A 13,390-nucleotide genomic window follows, 5' to 3' on the forward strand; every position below is an offset into this window, starting at 1 on the left:
GAAAGTATGTGCCTCTGTTCAAATATTTATGGTCCTGACTGTAGTTATGATCTGTAAAAAATGATTTTTAACACTAAGTAATTCCTCGTTTCTCGGCAGGGCAGCTTTTTTTACTCTGTATGATCACTTAAACAATACGTTTTCCACAGACGACACTGAAACACGGAAATTTGTTATAAAGCTACAATCTGGTGCAAGCATCTTTGCTTTTTAAGCTTAATGTATTTGTATGCTGTCCCGATAAATTAATAAACTAAACTAAACAAATTCAGAAGCAAAAGCATACGAGCAAATGTGTGCAGGCTTTGAAAACGCAGAAAAAAAAGGTTTTTTTTCTGGATTCATAATCATAATCTTGCAATTTTTACTAACATTTTATGCAACTAAGCAAGAAAAATCCCATTTAACTTAACTGATACAAGTTATGGATTTGTTCTTGTTGTTCTTTTGACATTGTTGGCACAAACGATAATTTATTTGTATTTTTTTTCCTATGGTTTGTTAATAATAAACAGATGTAGCCACAGTATATCATAATTTTGACAAGGTTTTTAATCTGTTCATCCATCTATGTATCCATCAGTCTATTTATCCATCTATCTATTTATCCATCCATCTGTCATCAAGTAATCGATTTTACCCGTGCATCTTTTACACTATCTTTTATTCAAACTTTCACGGACTTTGACATATATCTGGATATTTTCTGCCATAAATCAAAGCATCGATCAAACCTTTTTTTCTTCAAAAGAGCCGTCATCTCTCTGTGTATCAAACTGACTGACGTCTGAGCACCTTTCAACAGCTGGAACTTTTCTCCTCCCAGACGAGAGCTGAAGGTCTGGCAGAATAATCACACACTCCCAAGTTTCAACTACAGGGTCTGACCACAGGCTTCCCTGTCATCCAAACTCTATTGCAATTGTCTGATCGTAGACATTCCGACTCTTTTCTTGCTATTCCACCGCACAGACACCACAAACTCCATGACAGAAACTGTCAATTCGGGCAAAACCAACCAAAGCATTTTAACATAAAACATGAAAACTAACAAGCATGAAATGGTGTGGCTGCCCCCAAAGCACATTGTTGAGAACAAGCAAACAAGCCCAGATGTTTGAGCTGGCTTTGAAAATGTGCAAACTCATTAAGAACGTTTTAATGCCTGAGCCTGCAGTATACAAGCATGAGAGAGTGAATCTTTACAAGCTACCTGTGTGCATCAAAGAGGGCTGCATCTGTTAAAGACAGGCCTCGACGCGCCTCAGATCCACAATTAGCAAATACTACCAAATATGCATAAAAGCAAAGCTAGGGGGTGGAACGCCGAATGCATTTCAGGTTTGTTTTTGAACTTGAGAAAAAGTCACAGTTAATACCTAGTGATTCTTTAACAAAATGAATAAATCTGCTGCTGTCCCCACAAAAGAGTTGAATTCAGTGAGGCTTACGTGAAGAAAAAAGCTCCCTAAGTATGATCCCACCCTCCCCTTACAAACCCACCTCCAGAAGTTACCACCTATCCGTCTCACAGTCTAAGAGCAGTGTCATTTTAGAGCGTCAACCCACCTCTGGAATTTCAGAGGGGAAGAAGGAGAAGCAAATTATGGGACACAGACTTCAGCTGCAGCACTGAAAAGAGACTGAAAAAGAAAAGTTTTATTTTGTAGTCTGGATTTAAAGGGTTTTTTTTATGATTTTTTTTTTTGCAATAACCCAACAGAGATCTGCTCCCATCTAGAAAGTTTTATGACAGTAAATCATTTGGAGGAACAGATAGAACATCCAGACCAAAGCCTGTCTTTGTGGGAAACAAACTTCAGTCATGCAGCCATTCACTTTGATCGGTGTGCTTTTTCTCCTGCTCCACATTTCAAGCAGCTCAAACGCTCACAGGTAAGTGGGTCGGATGAAGGAAAGTTTGGAGATGATTTTTTTTTTACTCAACTTTCTAGGATAAGAACTGGAAATACTTTTAAAGAAGCTTTTGTCTCAAGTCAGACACATTTTCATCTACTGCTTCATAGCCTCTCCAATTGCAGAAAAAACATCAATTAAATCAGGACAAGGAACCTGATAACCCCTAAAAACTTTAGCTCAGTTTTTTCTCACAATGCACAAAAATGTAAAAGTGTTTTCTAAACTTTTTTATGACAGAAAAGCAGTTGTTTTGATGGCATGCACATGCGGCCCAGAGTGTGTGACAGCTAAAAGCGGCATGGCAACTGTAAATAACCAAAGAGCACCTGTCGCACTTCAGAGTTTCCTCCTGCGAGGACTATTCTGGTGGATTTCCTATCAAGTCTCAGATTCCTGAAGACCTACTGACCAAAGATTCAGATTCTTTTCATTTTTATTATCAGAGTTTGATCTACAGCTGAATTATGAACAAGCCCCCCCCCCCCCCCCCCCTTGCATCCTTGGATTCGCTCACCACTCCAGAAATTAATCAACAGGCTGAAAACACACAGCTGCAACAGCATCTCCAAAGAATAAAGTAATCCTGACTAATTAACCCCAACTCAGAATAACTACATGAAGATTTTCACCCGAGTAAAAGATCAAAGAGGCGCTGAAATTGGAGTGGTGTGTGGGGCTTCAATGTGTGACACAGGAAGTGTCTGATTAGTGTGTTTTTCTCCCGCTCCTCCTTCCTGTCAGCTGGCTGTTGCTCCACGGGGGCACCACATCTATCACCAAACAAGCCTTCAATGAAACTTTTTACATCAGATGTTTGCTTTGGGGGGCCATTTAAAAAGGGAAACTGGAAAGGCTGTGCAAACAAGAACTTGATGTATTTGTGAACCAAAGGAATACAAAAAGACTTGACAACAGGGAACAAACCTCTGTTTCTGCGCCGCAATTGAGATAATATTTCACAGAAATAAAGTTTGATTTGTAGATCGACGCTTTGCATTCTAACCCGAGTGTCTTTAAATAAAAAATTAAAGCAGGGAGCGGCATGGAATGGCCCAGCAATCACTAAATACCCCCTTTTGACCCGCCCTCACTAGCTGATTGACTGTTAAACTCTCCCCTTCTGTTTCTGCCATCCTGGTCATAGTTGCATGACACAACTACATGTTAAAAAAAAGACTTTTTTGTTGGTTTTATCGCCATAGCAACTGTTTATTTTTTGATTGCCTGAGGGTGACGAACAGGTCAATAAAATGTTTTTTACAAGAATCTGCAACAAAAACTTTTTGATTTCCTTGACAACTGAGATTTTGTGTTGACCACGCCCACATTTCTAATATCTTCATATCACATGTCATATAATTTCCTTCAGCTTGAGCCAACAATTCATGTAATGAGTTTTCAGAATATTCCGGTAAAAATGTACGAGCAATAAAGAAATACCACTTTAGTGTGCTCATCACGCTAATGCCGTTAAAGATCAACAACTTTTAACACCAACATTGTTTTCCTAAGTAGCTTTCAAATGATGCTCAGCGAGTTAGGAGGTAACAGACTGAAATTCATAGAATCAGTTTAAATTCGTAGAAGGTTCTAAAAGTGAAGGGGAAAATTCAAGATAGTGGCTTTTTCCTGAGGTCAAAGGTCAACAAAACTTCAGCTGTGGTTGTAGACGTAAGCTCGTGGCATGTGTGTGTGATCGATTGAGCGAAACTTTTCTATTCTCATATTGTATGAAGAAGTTTTGCTGTGATATCATATTTTTTTGTGGGGAGGGGGTATTGCCAAAAAATTTTGTTTCACCAGGTAATAGATGCATGCACATTTTGGGGAATTTTGAGTATGTGGCAGGGGCCAAATTCTTGCTAAAATTGAAAAAGAAGAATTGTAAAAACAATGGTGCTTGCAGTCCAGGACTGCTGTGGGACATAACAAGCCACATGTCTCACTTTCTACTGTTGACATCTTCTGCAAAGACACTACCGACAAGTCCTCACTGGAATCCAACCCGGAGTGTGTCGATACGGCAGGAGGCTGGAGTGTTGCTATGGCTGGAAGAAGAACACCAAAGGGCTGTGTGAGGGTAAGAAATGACCCTAAAGCCTGACTCTTCACCAACACTTTCTGACTACCGTAGTTAACTTGTATTGACAGTTTTTAGGATTGTGTGGCATCCGAGCGCTTTTTCCACGGACGTTTAGGTCGGCTCTCTGGTGTTTTGTCCAAGCATCAAAATGATGTCTCATGCTTCTATAGCTAAACCTCTAATCCAAGCACTGGCATTTTAAAAACTATTAGAAGGTCACTCGGTAATTCAGTTCATCAGAGGAAGTCAATTATGTTCTTAAGTTCCTATCTCTCCACCAATTAAACATACTTAAGGTTTCACTAGAGGGATAACAATTTCGATTCATGACCATAAAATTGAGGAAGCAAAGATCTATACAAGTAGAAAGTGGGGGGGGGGGGCAGTTTAAACCAAAAATGTGTGGTTTGACTGAAATCCATTCCTCGATGCCGCAGATATTCATGACTGTTTTTTTTTCTACATTTTAACTGTTTTACCAGCTCATTGTGAGCACGGCTGCAAGCACGGCGAGTGTGTTGGCCCAAACAAATGCAAGTGTTTCCCTGGATACACAGGAAAGACGTGTAATCAAGGTGGGTCAAATGAGGTCAGTCAAAGGGCGTCTAGAAAACCAGTTCCAAATAAACTAGTTTATGTCAACAAACACAATTTTTTTTATCCTGTCCCTCTGATAGACAGAAATACAACGATTGCAAAGATGAGCAGAATGTCTGATGGGAGGTTGGATAAAACTGAAAATATTACATCTGCATCCAATAAAGTCTCTGTTTTAAGAGAATGGTTGAGTAGTGCTGCACACGTAGGCTGACACACAGATGGAAATTTGAGATTTGCCTCATTGTTGTCCTTTTTAAAGACCCACTCCAATTTAACTTCTGTTTTTAACATGTTCTTGTTGCATTTTTCTGATGATGGAGGATAAAGAAAACTGAGCTAAAAGCTGTATCTTGTTTTTGTAGATTTTTTTTTTTTTTACTTAGACAATTTTTTGCCTAATTCTGATTTAAGACTATTTGGAAACGAGCAATAAAGACTTTCTGTGTGTGAAAATGAACACCATAATACCATTTTATGATAAAATACTTAATACGGAATCCATTATTCAGTTGTACAAAGAATTACTGGTGGCATGCACCAAAATAGTGTAACATAGGACAAAAAAATAAATAAAAGGAAATAAATGTGCATTTATTAGAATATTTTTCTCTATTTTGACAAAATGTCAAAATTTATCATATTACTATTTAATGAAGTCTTTTAATCTGCTTAATTTGGTGGTTTAAAACAATTTCGGTCTGCTTTCAGGTGAAGATGACACTTCCAATCTTTCTTTTTTTTTCTAGATTCAAACGAGTGTGGTCTGAAACCTCGGCCTTGCGAGCATCGCTGCATGAACACTTACGGTAGTTACAAGTGCTACTGTCTCAATGGTTACACCTTGATGCCGGACGGCTCTTGCTCCAGTGAGTCCCTAGTTTGCATGGCAAAAAATAAAGCAGCAGCTGTTCTGTGCGTGTCTGAAAATGTGCGCGTGCTGCGTTGATGTGTGCAGATTCCAGGACATGCTCTCTTGCTCACTGTCAGTACGGCTGCGAGGAAGTAGAAGGGGAGATCCGCTGCCTCTGTCCGTCTGCAGGCCTGCAACTGGGACAAGATGAGAGGACATGTGTGGGTAAGCTGTCCCTCACAAATGTTTTCATGTGTCTCATGCAAGTAAAGTTTGCATGAATGGAATGCATGATTGGACACACGCCTCAACATTTAGATCAATGTCAAAATTACTTTGTTGTAAAAAGAAAAACATTTAAAATTAGGCTGACTTTGGCTTCAGTGTTGTGTACATTCTAAGCATTTGTATTCTGGGAAAAAATACTAAATTGGGGTTTATTTTACATACTTTTGCATAATTGGCTTGTAAATCAGTGGTGTAATTAGGTTTTATATCTTCCCATAAAATTGCCTAAACTACAAAGGAGCCAAATTAACATGATCTCACAGGGGAAGTATTCAACCAGAGATATTCTCATTGATCTTACAGTTTTGAAAAAAAAAAGACTTAAAGCAAAACAAGAGCATGACTTTGCTTAAGTGCCAAACAGACTGCAAAAGAATAGGGTAACTTTAATCAACTGAACACACTGACATTTTTATCAAACAGTTATTGCTACAGCCAAGTAAAGAGTATGTTGTCTGCAGCAGATAAAACATAACTGACTATAAGGTCGTGCAGTTATAAAAAATAGAGACATCTGAGGTCAAAAGGACCCCTAAGGTGAACTGGGGGGAAGAATAACTGAAACATTTGTTTTTAAATATATAAAATATAATTTTAACTTTAATGTGTTCTCAGAGTTGTAGGAGGAAACTAGGGAGGGAATTAAATTCCCGAGCAGCATTGTATGGCCCACAGGCACTGCCTCCATTTTTACCAGGCCTCACTAGCTGAGCAGATGGGGGGACTGTAACATTTGGGGAAAATTCAAGATGACGGCCTCTCCAAAGGTCAAAGGTCACCAAAACGTCAATTGTGGTCGTAGACTTAACCTGGTGGCAGGGGTGTGACATGTCATTATTGTCGTGGGAAAATGTGAAAATAGACAAATATCTGATTTTATCACAAAATGGTTGCAAAGCAATGGTCATCCCATAATATTTTCAAAACTTACTTTAGATATCCCCAACGTGTGTCTTTGGGTTTCATTTATGGGTTTTAACTATTTGTTTTTGAGCCCCATAAGAGATTGTGGATCATGTTCATTTTTTATATCTGTTTTTCTTATTTACAACTCCAAAAATGTATTTTGAATGCGTACTAGGTGCATGCAAATTTTGGTGAGTTTTTGAGTATGTCACTCAAAGGCGCCGTAAGAAAGAAGAATTGCGAAAACAAGTCTTTTCAGAAGTGAGATGAAATATCAGACACTTCAGGAAAGCTTTGATTACAAAAAAGCATTTTTTTACAGGCCAGTTCCATGCTACTTACTTTATGTTTCCCAAAAGGGAACCTTGGTAAACCTTGTGTACACTTAAAATTGAAATAAACCTACAGTTTGAAGAGAATTTTTACAAACAACAAAAAAGCTCAATTTAATTAACCTTGTTTTATTTTTTACTCTAATAGATATTGATGAATGCATAACTGGGAAGAACCTTTGTCCCTACAACAGACAATGTGTCAACACCTTTGGAAGCTACTATTGCAAGTGCCAGGATGGCTATGATTTGAAATACATGAATGGCAAATATGACTGTCTAGGTAAGAACCACAAGGAAGTGTTATGAACAGGAAACATCTACAGAAGTTTCTACCTTTGACTGTAAAAACAGACGTCTTCCTCTTCCAGATCTAGATGAGTGTGTGTCCAGTACCCACAAGTGCAGCCGCCACGCCGTTTGTCTGAACACTCATGGTTCCTACAAGTGCAGGTGCAACTCTGGCTTCCGAGGGAACGGCTTTGAATGCTCCGGTGAGATTAAGGATCTGCAACACTGATTAAAATCATTTTTTAAAAGATGCAAAATACATCAAAACACATGTTTAAGATCTCTTTCAAACGACAGAGTCAGTCAGACGGGTCTGAAGCAGTTTCACAGCTGCAGAATTTACTCAGACTCTTTAACCATTAGAAAATACAAGTCCTGCCAAGACTGGTTTCCTGCTCTTTTACAGGCTTTACCATTAGATGAACACAAATTGAAAATGCAGTTGTGCAAATATCCAGCTCTCTGAGGGAAAAAAAAAAGCTGGAGGAAAGACGGAGCTGGAGCAGGAGGAGCCAGATGTTTCCAAATGACATGTATTTCAGGTCAGGGGTTTTAGTGTAAATGCAGATGCCTTTATTTTTTTGTAGCTAAGCCATTTTATCAGAGACCGTGGGATGGAGACAAAGGCAGTGCAGATTATTCCCTCAATGGTGAGCCTCTAAAATGCCACTTCACTTTTCCACTCAGTGCCATGCAACCTCATCTGTTCACTTCCTCATTCCTACTTTTCCAAACACCTCCTTACTCTTCCTGTGTCTGGATGTGACGAATGCACACAGCATCTGCACCTTAAAGACCCACTCCGATCATCTTTTGAGCTATGACCTATGATCTGAAAGCTTTTCCGGAAGACTTTTAATTACGATAATGGCATTTTTTGCCAGAATCTAAAAACCTGTGTCGTTGTTGTGTTTTTCAACCAGTGTGCACACTAGTGTTCCGTGTGAGATGATCATGTGTGCGGAAATGACTAATTACTCATTTTTACTGATCCAAAAACATTTATGACCACATTTGTCAAAAAAGGCGCAGGTTTCACACTAAGCAGTTTGCCGACATCTTTGTGGAGCTCTTTAAAACGAATGCACCAGATCTCTCAGCATCTTCCGAGTCTTTCATAAGGGCGGGAAAAAATGTTTAACGGTAGCTCCTCCCACATGCGGTGGGGGCGTCAGGTTTCTAAACGCACTTTTGGACAAACATCCAGCAGCAACTTTGACGCGTGTTAAATCAAAGGTGGAGGACGGCAGTTAGATGCGCAAATCGCATTCAATGTAAACAGACAATTGATTTAAATGAAGCGCACGGAGGGAGGGAGGGGGGGAGGGAGAAGGGAGGGGGTGCAATCTGTGAAAGGTCTCTGTGCAGAATCGGGGATAGTGATCCCTACGGATTACCCCTGCAACCCTAGTAGCTTCCGGTGTCCGACTGTGTAAAAAGTGACTCAAATTAAGAAGCTCAGAGACGTAAGACTTTCCAGCATCAGGACCACTGCATTTCACTACAGTTCCCATGATGCATTGCATTAATGTTCCAGCTTCTCTTACTGCGCTGTTGTTAGCTGTTGTGAAGCACAAGAAGCGCAAACATCTGTTCTAAAAGTCTGCAAAGCTTCTTAATGAAATTTAGAAACAGTTTAGTCCTCCTTCAAGTGTGTTGCATTTGTGTGTTGGAGAACAAAGGAATTAAAGTCAAAGATTTCAGTTTTTGGTCCAAGTCATCTTTGTAAAAGAAACAGCTGATTTCTGATCATGTTTATTTGAAGGGAATTCAATTTTAGCCTTCAATCACTTTTGAAAAACTTAAGGTTCCGTTTAAATATAAGAAATAACAAAATAAAAGAAACGGGATTAAGGTAAAGTGGGCAACAGACACATTTAACTAAAAAGAAACAATTTAATCACCCAAAAATAAAAACAACATTTTTGTTAAAGTTACATTTTTGATTTAGACTAAAGAAAAACAAATAAAACTTCAGCGTGTTCATTTTTTGTGTAGTTACAACTGAACTTATAAACACGAATATAATGATTTTTAATACAATTTTTGTCTAATATTTATCAAACATGCTGCACCTATTTATTTAAAAATTACAGTTACTTTTGCACAAACATAAAAAATAGGTCTATTTAAAAAATTAAATTACCGTTTAGAAAGAATGTCCTTTTATTTAGGTTTTGTGAAGTTTACATGAAATTGCATTTTAATAAACAGGAGGGGGAAAAACACCTGGGCCAATTTTCAGTTGAAAATTATTATTAAAAACCATTGCAACTTTAAGGAAAAACAGCTGAAACTTCAAACTTTTTGTTTGAACGTGAGATCGAGGAGAAACTACAACAAGAGTTTCTCTTTTTTTTTCATCTTTGGTTGCTGATGTGCCGCAAGATTTTTGTCAAAGAAAAAGTGTACCTTGGCTTTAAAAAGGTTGGAAAAAAACTGGGCTGGGACATCGTTGCAGCAGAGCGGTGGTAGTTCATTAAAAATTCCGCTCTGAGTTGTGGGCAGCACGCTTGACACGACGCAACCCCGCCCCCCTTCCCCTTCATGATCCCAACCTATTTTCGACATCAAAAATAAGCTTTTACTCAAATGGCATTTTCTGTTGTACCAGAATTATCTATTTGAATAAAGAAATACTCAGAAATGCAATTTGAGCTTATATTTCTTGATACATGTCAGTAAAAAGGCCACAAGAACATTTTAAAAGCGCCAAAAACTATTTTCATCAGAGTGGGTCTTTAACACAAAAGCATGACCGAGGGTGCATGTCTGTGCACTGAAAAGACTAATTTATCCCGAGGAATGCTTCCTCTGCATGCAGTCCTGAATGTTGCCATCAAATGTGCATCTTTAGGAGCGCAGCTAATGTGGAAAAGTACTCAATCAACAAACTTGTAAGTAACTGAAAGGATGTTAATAAGAGAATACATCCGCACAGCACACACAAACAACACAGCTGCTAAAACGCTTTTTATGATGGAGAATCCATGTGTGTAATCTGATTCCTTTTTCCTGCCCGCAGCCATTCCAGACTCCCAAGTGAGGCCGGTGATTCTGGGAGGTGAGCTGAGCAAAGAGGACATCAAAAACGCCATACCTGAACCGGCTGCGACAGCCTCTCCAAAGATCCCACAGCAGCCTTTTGACTATGATGGAGAGGTCTACGTTGGCAACCACATGGATAAAAAGGCAGAAGAATTACCTCAAGAGGAAGAGGAGGAGGAGGATGAAGAAGAAGAGGTGGAAGACAACAAGCTCAATTCAAGGGGAGATGTTTTCAGTAAGTTGCTGTTGTTTTGGGGGGAATGGATCCACAGTGGGTGGCCGACAGAACGCTTGGTGACCAAACTGAGTTTGTTTTAACAGGGATTGTGTTCTCCTGCCTGCATAGCACCTGGAACATTAAGTAAACACAGGTTTAACCTTTTGAACACAGAAAAATAGGACCTGTTACTTCAGGTTTCCCTCCAACTCTGAGCGGTTTCATTCATTCCGGCTAAAAAGTAGATCAAATCTGAATAAAAGCCATCAATTTAACGAAAATAAAAACACAATTGACAAAAAGAATAAATGACACACTCATAAAGTAGTTTGTCTTTACTTGGAGTAAAACGTTAACTTTAATATGAACTAAAAGACCAAAAACCAAAATGGAGCAAGCATTAGCTCTCCGCTAACAAGAGGAGACAGGTTCCAGGACATTCATCACCTCTACACAGGAATCTCCCTCTTCTGACATGAGAAGACTCAAGGTCAAAATTCTTCTTTTTTTTCTCTTCACTGCTTTACCGTCCCTCAAGAGGGGGCTGAGGGAGGGACGGGCAGGTTCAAAATCCCTGAGCCTTTTATTATGCTTTTTTCAAAAACAGCTGTTGTGCTAACAGATTTGAGTCCCCGCGGGGATGTCTGTCATCAGGCCTCTAGACCCCTGCAACACCAGCCCACTTTAACTAAGCTGGTTCAATCCCACCAGCTGTCAATCAACTGAGTGCCAAAGGCTGTATGTCGACGGGTGATTTGCTGCAAAAGCTTTAAAAGTTTGGTAGGACTTGAATCCTAAAGTTGTAGTTGCATATTAGGTCATTAGACCGAAGCAGGTCTACACATGAATGTTGAAAAAAACTACCTTTACATCTATAAAGAAAATGTTGAATGTAAGGCCTAACATAAAGAAGATAAAGCTATTTTTAAAATTTGACTGGTAATGCATGATTATAAACAACTCAGTTTAATCATTGACTAATATGAACAATAAGCAGCTGATGGTGGATTAATACAAAGAAGCAACAGCAGATATAAGTATTACATAAAAAGCATCCAAATATTAATCATGTTATGTAAATTAAGAAGAACAGACAACATTTAACCCCTTAATTCCTGAATGTATTTTAAACTATGAAAAAAATATTTTTGCTTTCTTGTAAATGCTAAATTAAATTAAGTTTGGAGCAGTAGCAGCATAATTGCATCAAACCACTTCACCTGATCTTCAATTAAAAATAAGGTTAAGCAATTACTGGGTAAACAAAATGCAAACATTGTACCTTATGTGTGATGAACATAAAGTAGTAAAATGTTGAAATATGGGCACACAAGCAAACATGTTGCTCCTAATGTTACACATGAGAGATGAGAGAGTTCTAGTACCTCTGTATTTGCCTGTATTACATACATGTTGATGCATTTATTCAAAACTCAATGGCTTTTTTCTGACAAATACTGCTTTTTTGGTTCCATCATAAACATACAGTTTCACAGGAGTTTGAGTCTGTGTTTGGCCCAGCCAAGGACATCAAGGAAATCCAAGTTGGACAAACTCAGGATGGTAATTCAACATGTTGTCAGAGTTGTAGATTGTTGATTGAGACGTTTTTGCGTAATTTTATGTTGTTGTTGTTTCTTGCTATGCACTGTAGAGTATTTCTTAGACTGCAACTTCGATCAGGGAGGATGTGAATGGGTCCAAGACAAGACAGATGACATGGATTGGACTGTGGCGTACCATAGTAATGGTAACAAAACAAGGACACTCACACTTTTTTTTCATGCACAGATACAGATATTTATGAGTATTTAACTCTCTCAGGTGGGTACTTCATGGCTTTGAGTGGGCTTGTTGGGGAAAAAGAGGATGTGGCCAGGTTAAAGCTGCTTCTCAGTGACCGGACCCAGCAGGCCAGCTTCTGCCTCATGTTTGACTACCGCATACTGGGCCAAAATGTGGGAACATTAAAGGTGCTGCTGGAGAACAACGCTTATCCGGTTTGGGAGCAGGGTCAAAGCAAAGAAGAAGGTTGGCAGACAGAGCTCCTGTCTGTGGCCTGGACAGAAAAGGCTCCACAGTCTGTGAGTTCCTGTTCTTTTATTTTTTTTTAACTTCATAAGTATTAAGACTTCTTTAACCAAAAATTTGCAAATGTGTAAGACATAAATGTTTCATCAAAAGCCCAACACTCATGACCACAAGTACTACTTTAAAAAATGACCATTTTGGAAGTGTTTTTTTTTGTCTCTAATTTAAATATGGTTTGGAATAGATCGTCTTTGAAGCGCGGCGTGGAAAAGGTGTTGGAGGTGAAATAGGGCTGGATAATGTTGCGCTGACCTCAGGGCTCTGTCAAGAGGATGCCAGTCCAATCTTCTGACGATCTTCCCATGAGATCATCTGCCAAAGAAGACACATCAAGGATTGAGTTTCCTTTCCCTGTGAATTCTTCTTCTTACTGGAGTCTTTCAGAGTTCTTAAACAGTGCAGTCCCACTCTCAAAAAGAACATGTACAGTCAGTGCAGCTGACTTTATTTACCTGCTGCTACATCACTCCGTTGGACACAATTAATTTTCTGAACAGTAACATACAGGACATATTTCTCAGGAAAAAAGTGGGGATACATTTAATATTGGCTTTAACACGATTGTGCACACACCTCGTTCACAACTGAAGTATTCTGCCAGATGGAATGTGAAATTAAGGGTGATTTAAAACTATAATCACAGAAAGTATTTTTGAAGGCTTTTTTGTTGTTATAATATCAGGATAATCAGTGAATTAATTGCATAAAATATGTGATGTATTCACTCATTAAACATTGTTTTCCAATCTTGCCAACCTTCCTTC

General features: G+C 38.9%; 1 protein-coding gene across 2 annotated transcripts; it reads left to right on the forward strand.

Annotated features, from left to right (window-relative positions):
- Nucleotides 1-1,445: 1,445 nt before the first annotated feature.
- On the forward strand, nucleotides 1,446-13,377 carry egfl6 (EGF like domain multiple 6). 2 transcript variants are annotated; one of them, XM_004081785.4, is made up of 13 exons: nucleotides 1,446-1,896; nucleotides 3,894-4,000; nucleotides 4,486-4,578; nucleotides 5,350-5,469; nucleotides 5,559-5,678; nucleotides 7,128-7,262; nucleotides 7,351-7,473; nucleotides 7,858-7,920; nucleotides 10,296-10,553; nucleotides 12,024-12,098; nucleotides 12,190-12,285; nucleotides 12,360-12,619; nucleotides 12,811-13,377. In XM_004081785.4, the coding sequence occupies exons 1-13, from the start codon at nucleotides 1,826-1,828 to the stop codon at nucleotides 12,916-12,918; spliced, it is 1,629 nt and encodes a 542-aa protein (XP_004081833.1). In that variant the 5' UTR covers nucleotides 1,446-1,825; the 3' UTR covers nucleotides 12,919-13,377. The 2 variants fall into 2 exon arrangements, with proteins under 2 accessions (XP_004081833.1, XP_011488156.1); XM_011489854.3 differs by lacking the exon at nucleotides 7,858-7,920.
- The last annotated feature ends 13 nt before the right edge of the window (nucleotides 13,378-13,390 follow it).

Source organism: Oryzias latipes, chromosome 21, assembly GCF_002234675.1.
Source record: "Oryzias latipes chromosome 21, ASM223467v1".
Classification (NCBI taxonomy): Eukaryota; Metazoa; Chordata; class Actinopteri; order Beloniformes; family Adrianichthyidae; genus Oryzias; species Oryzias latipes.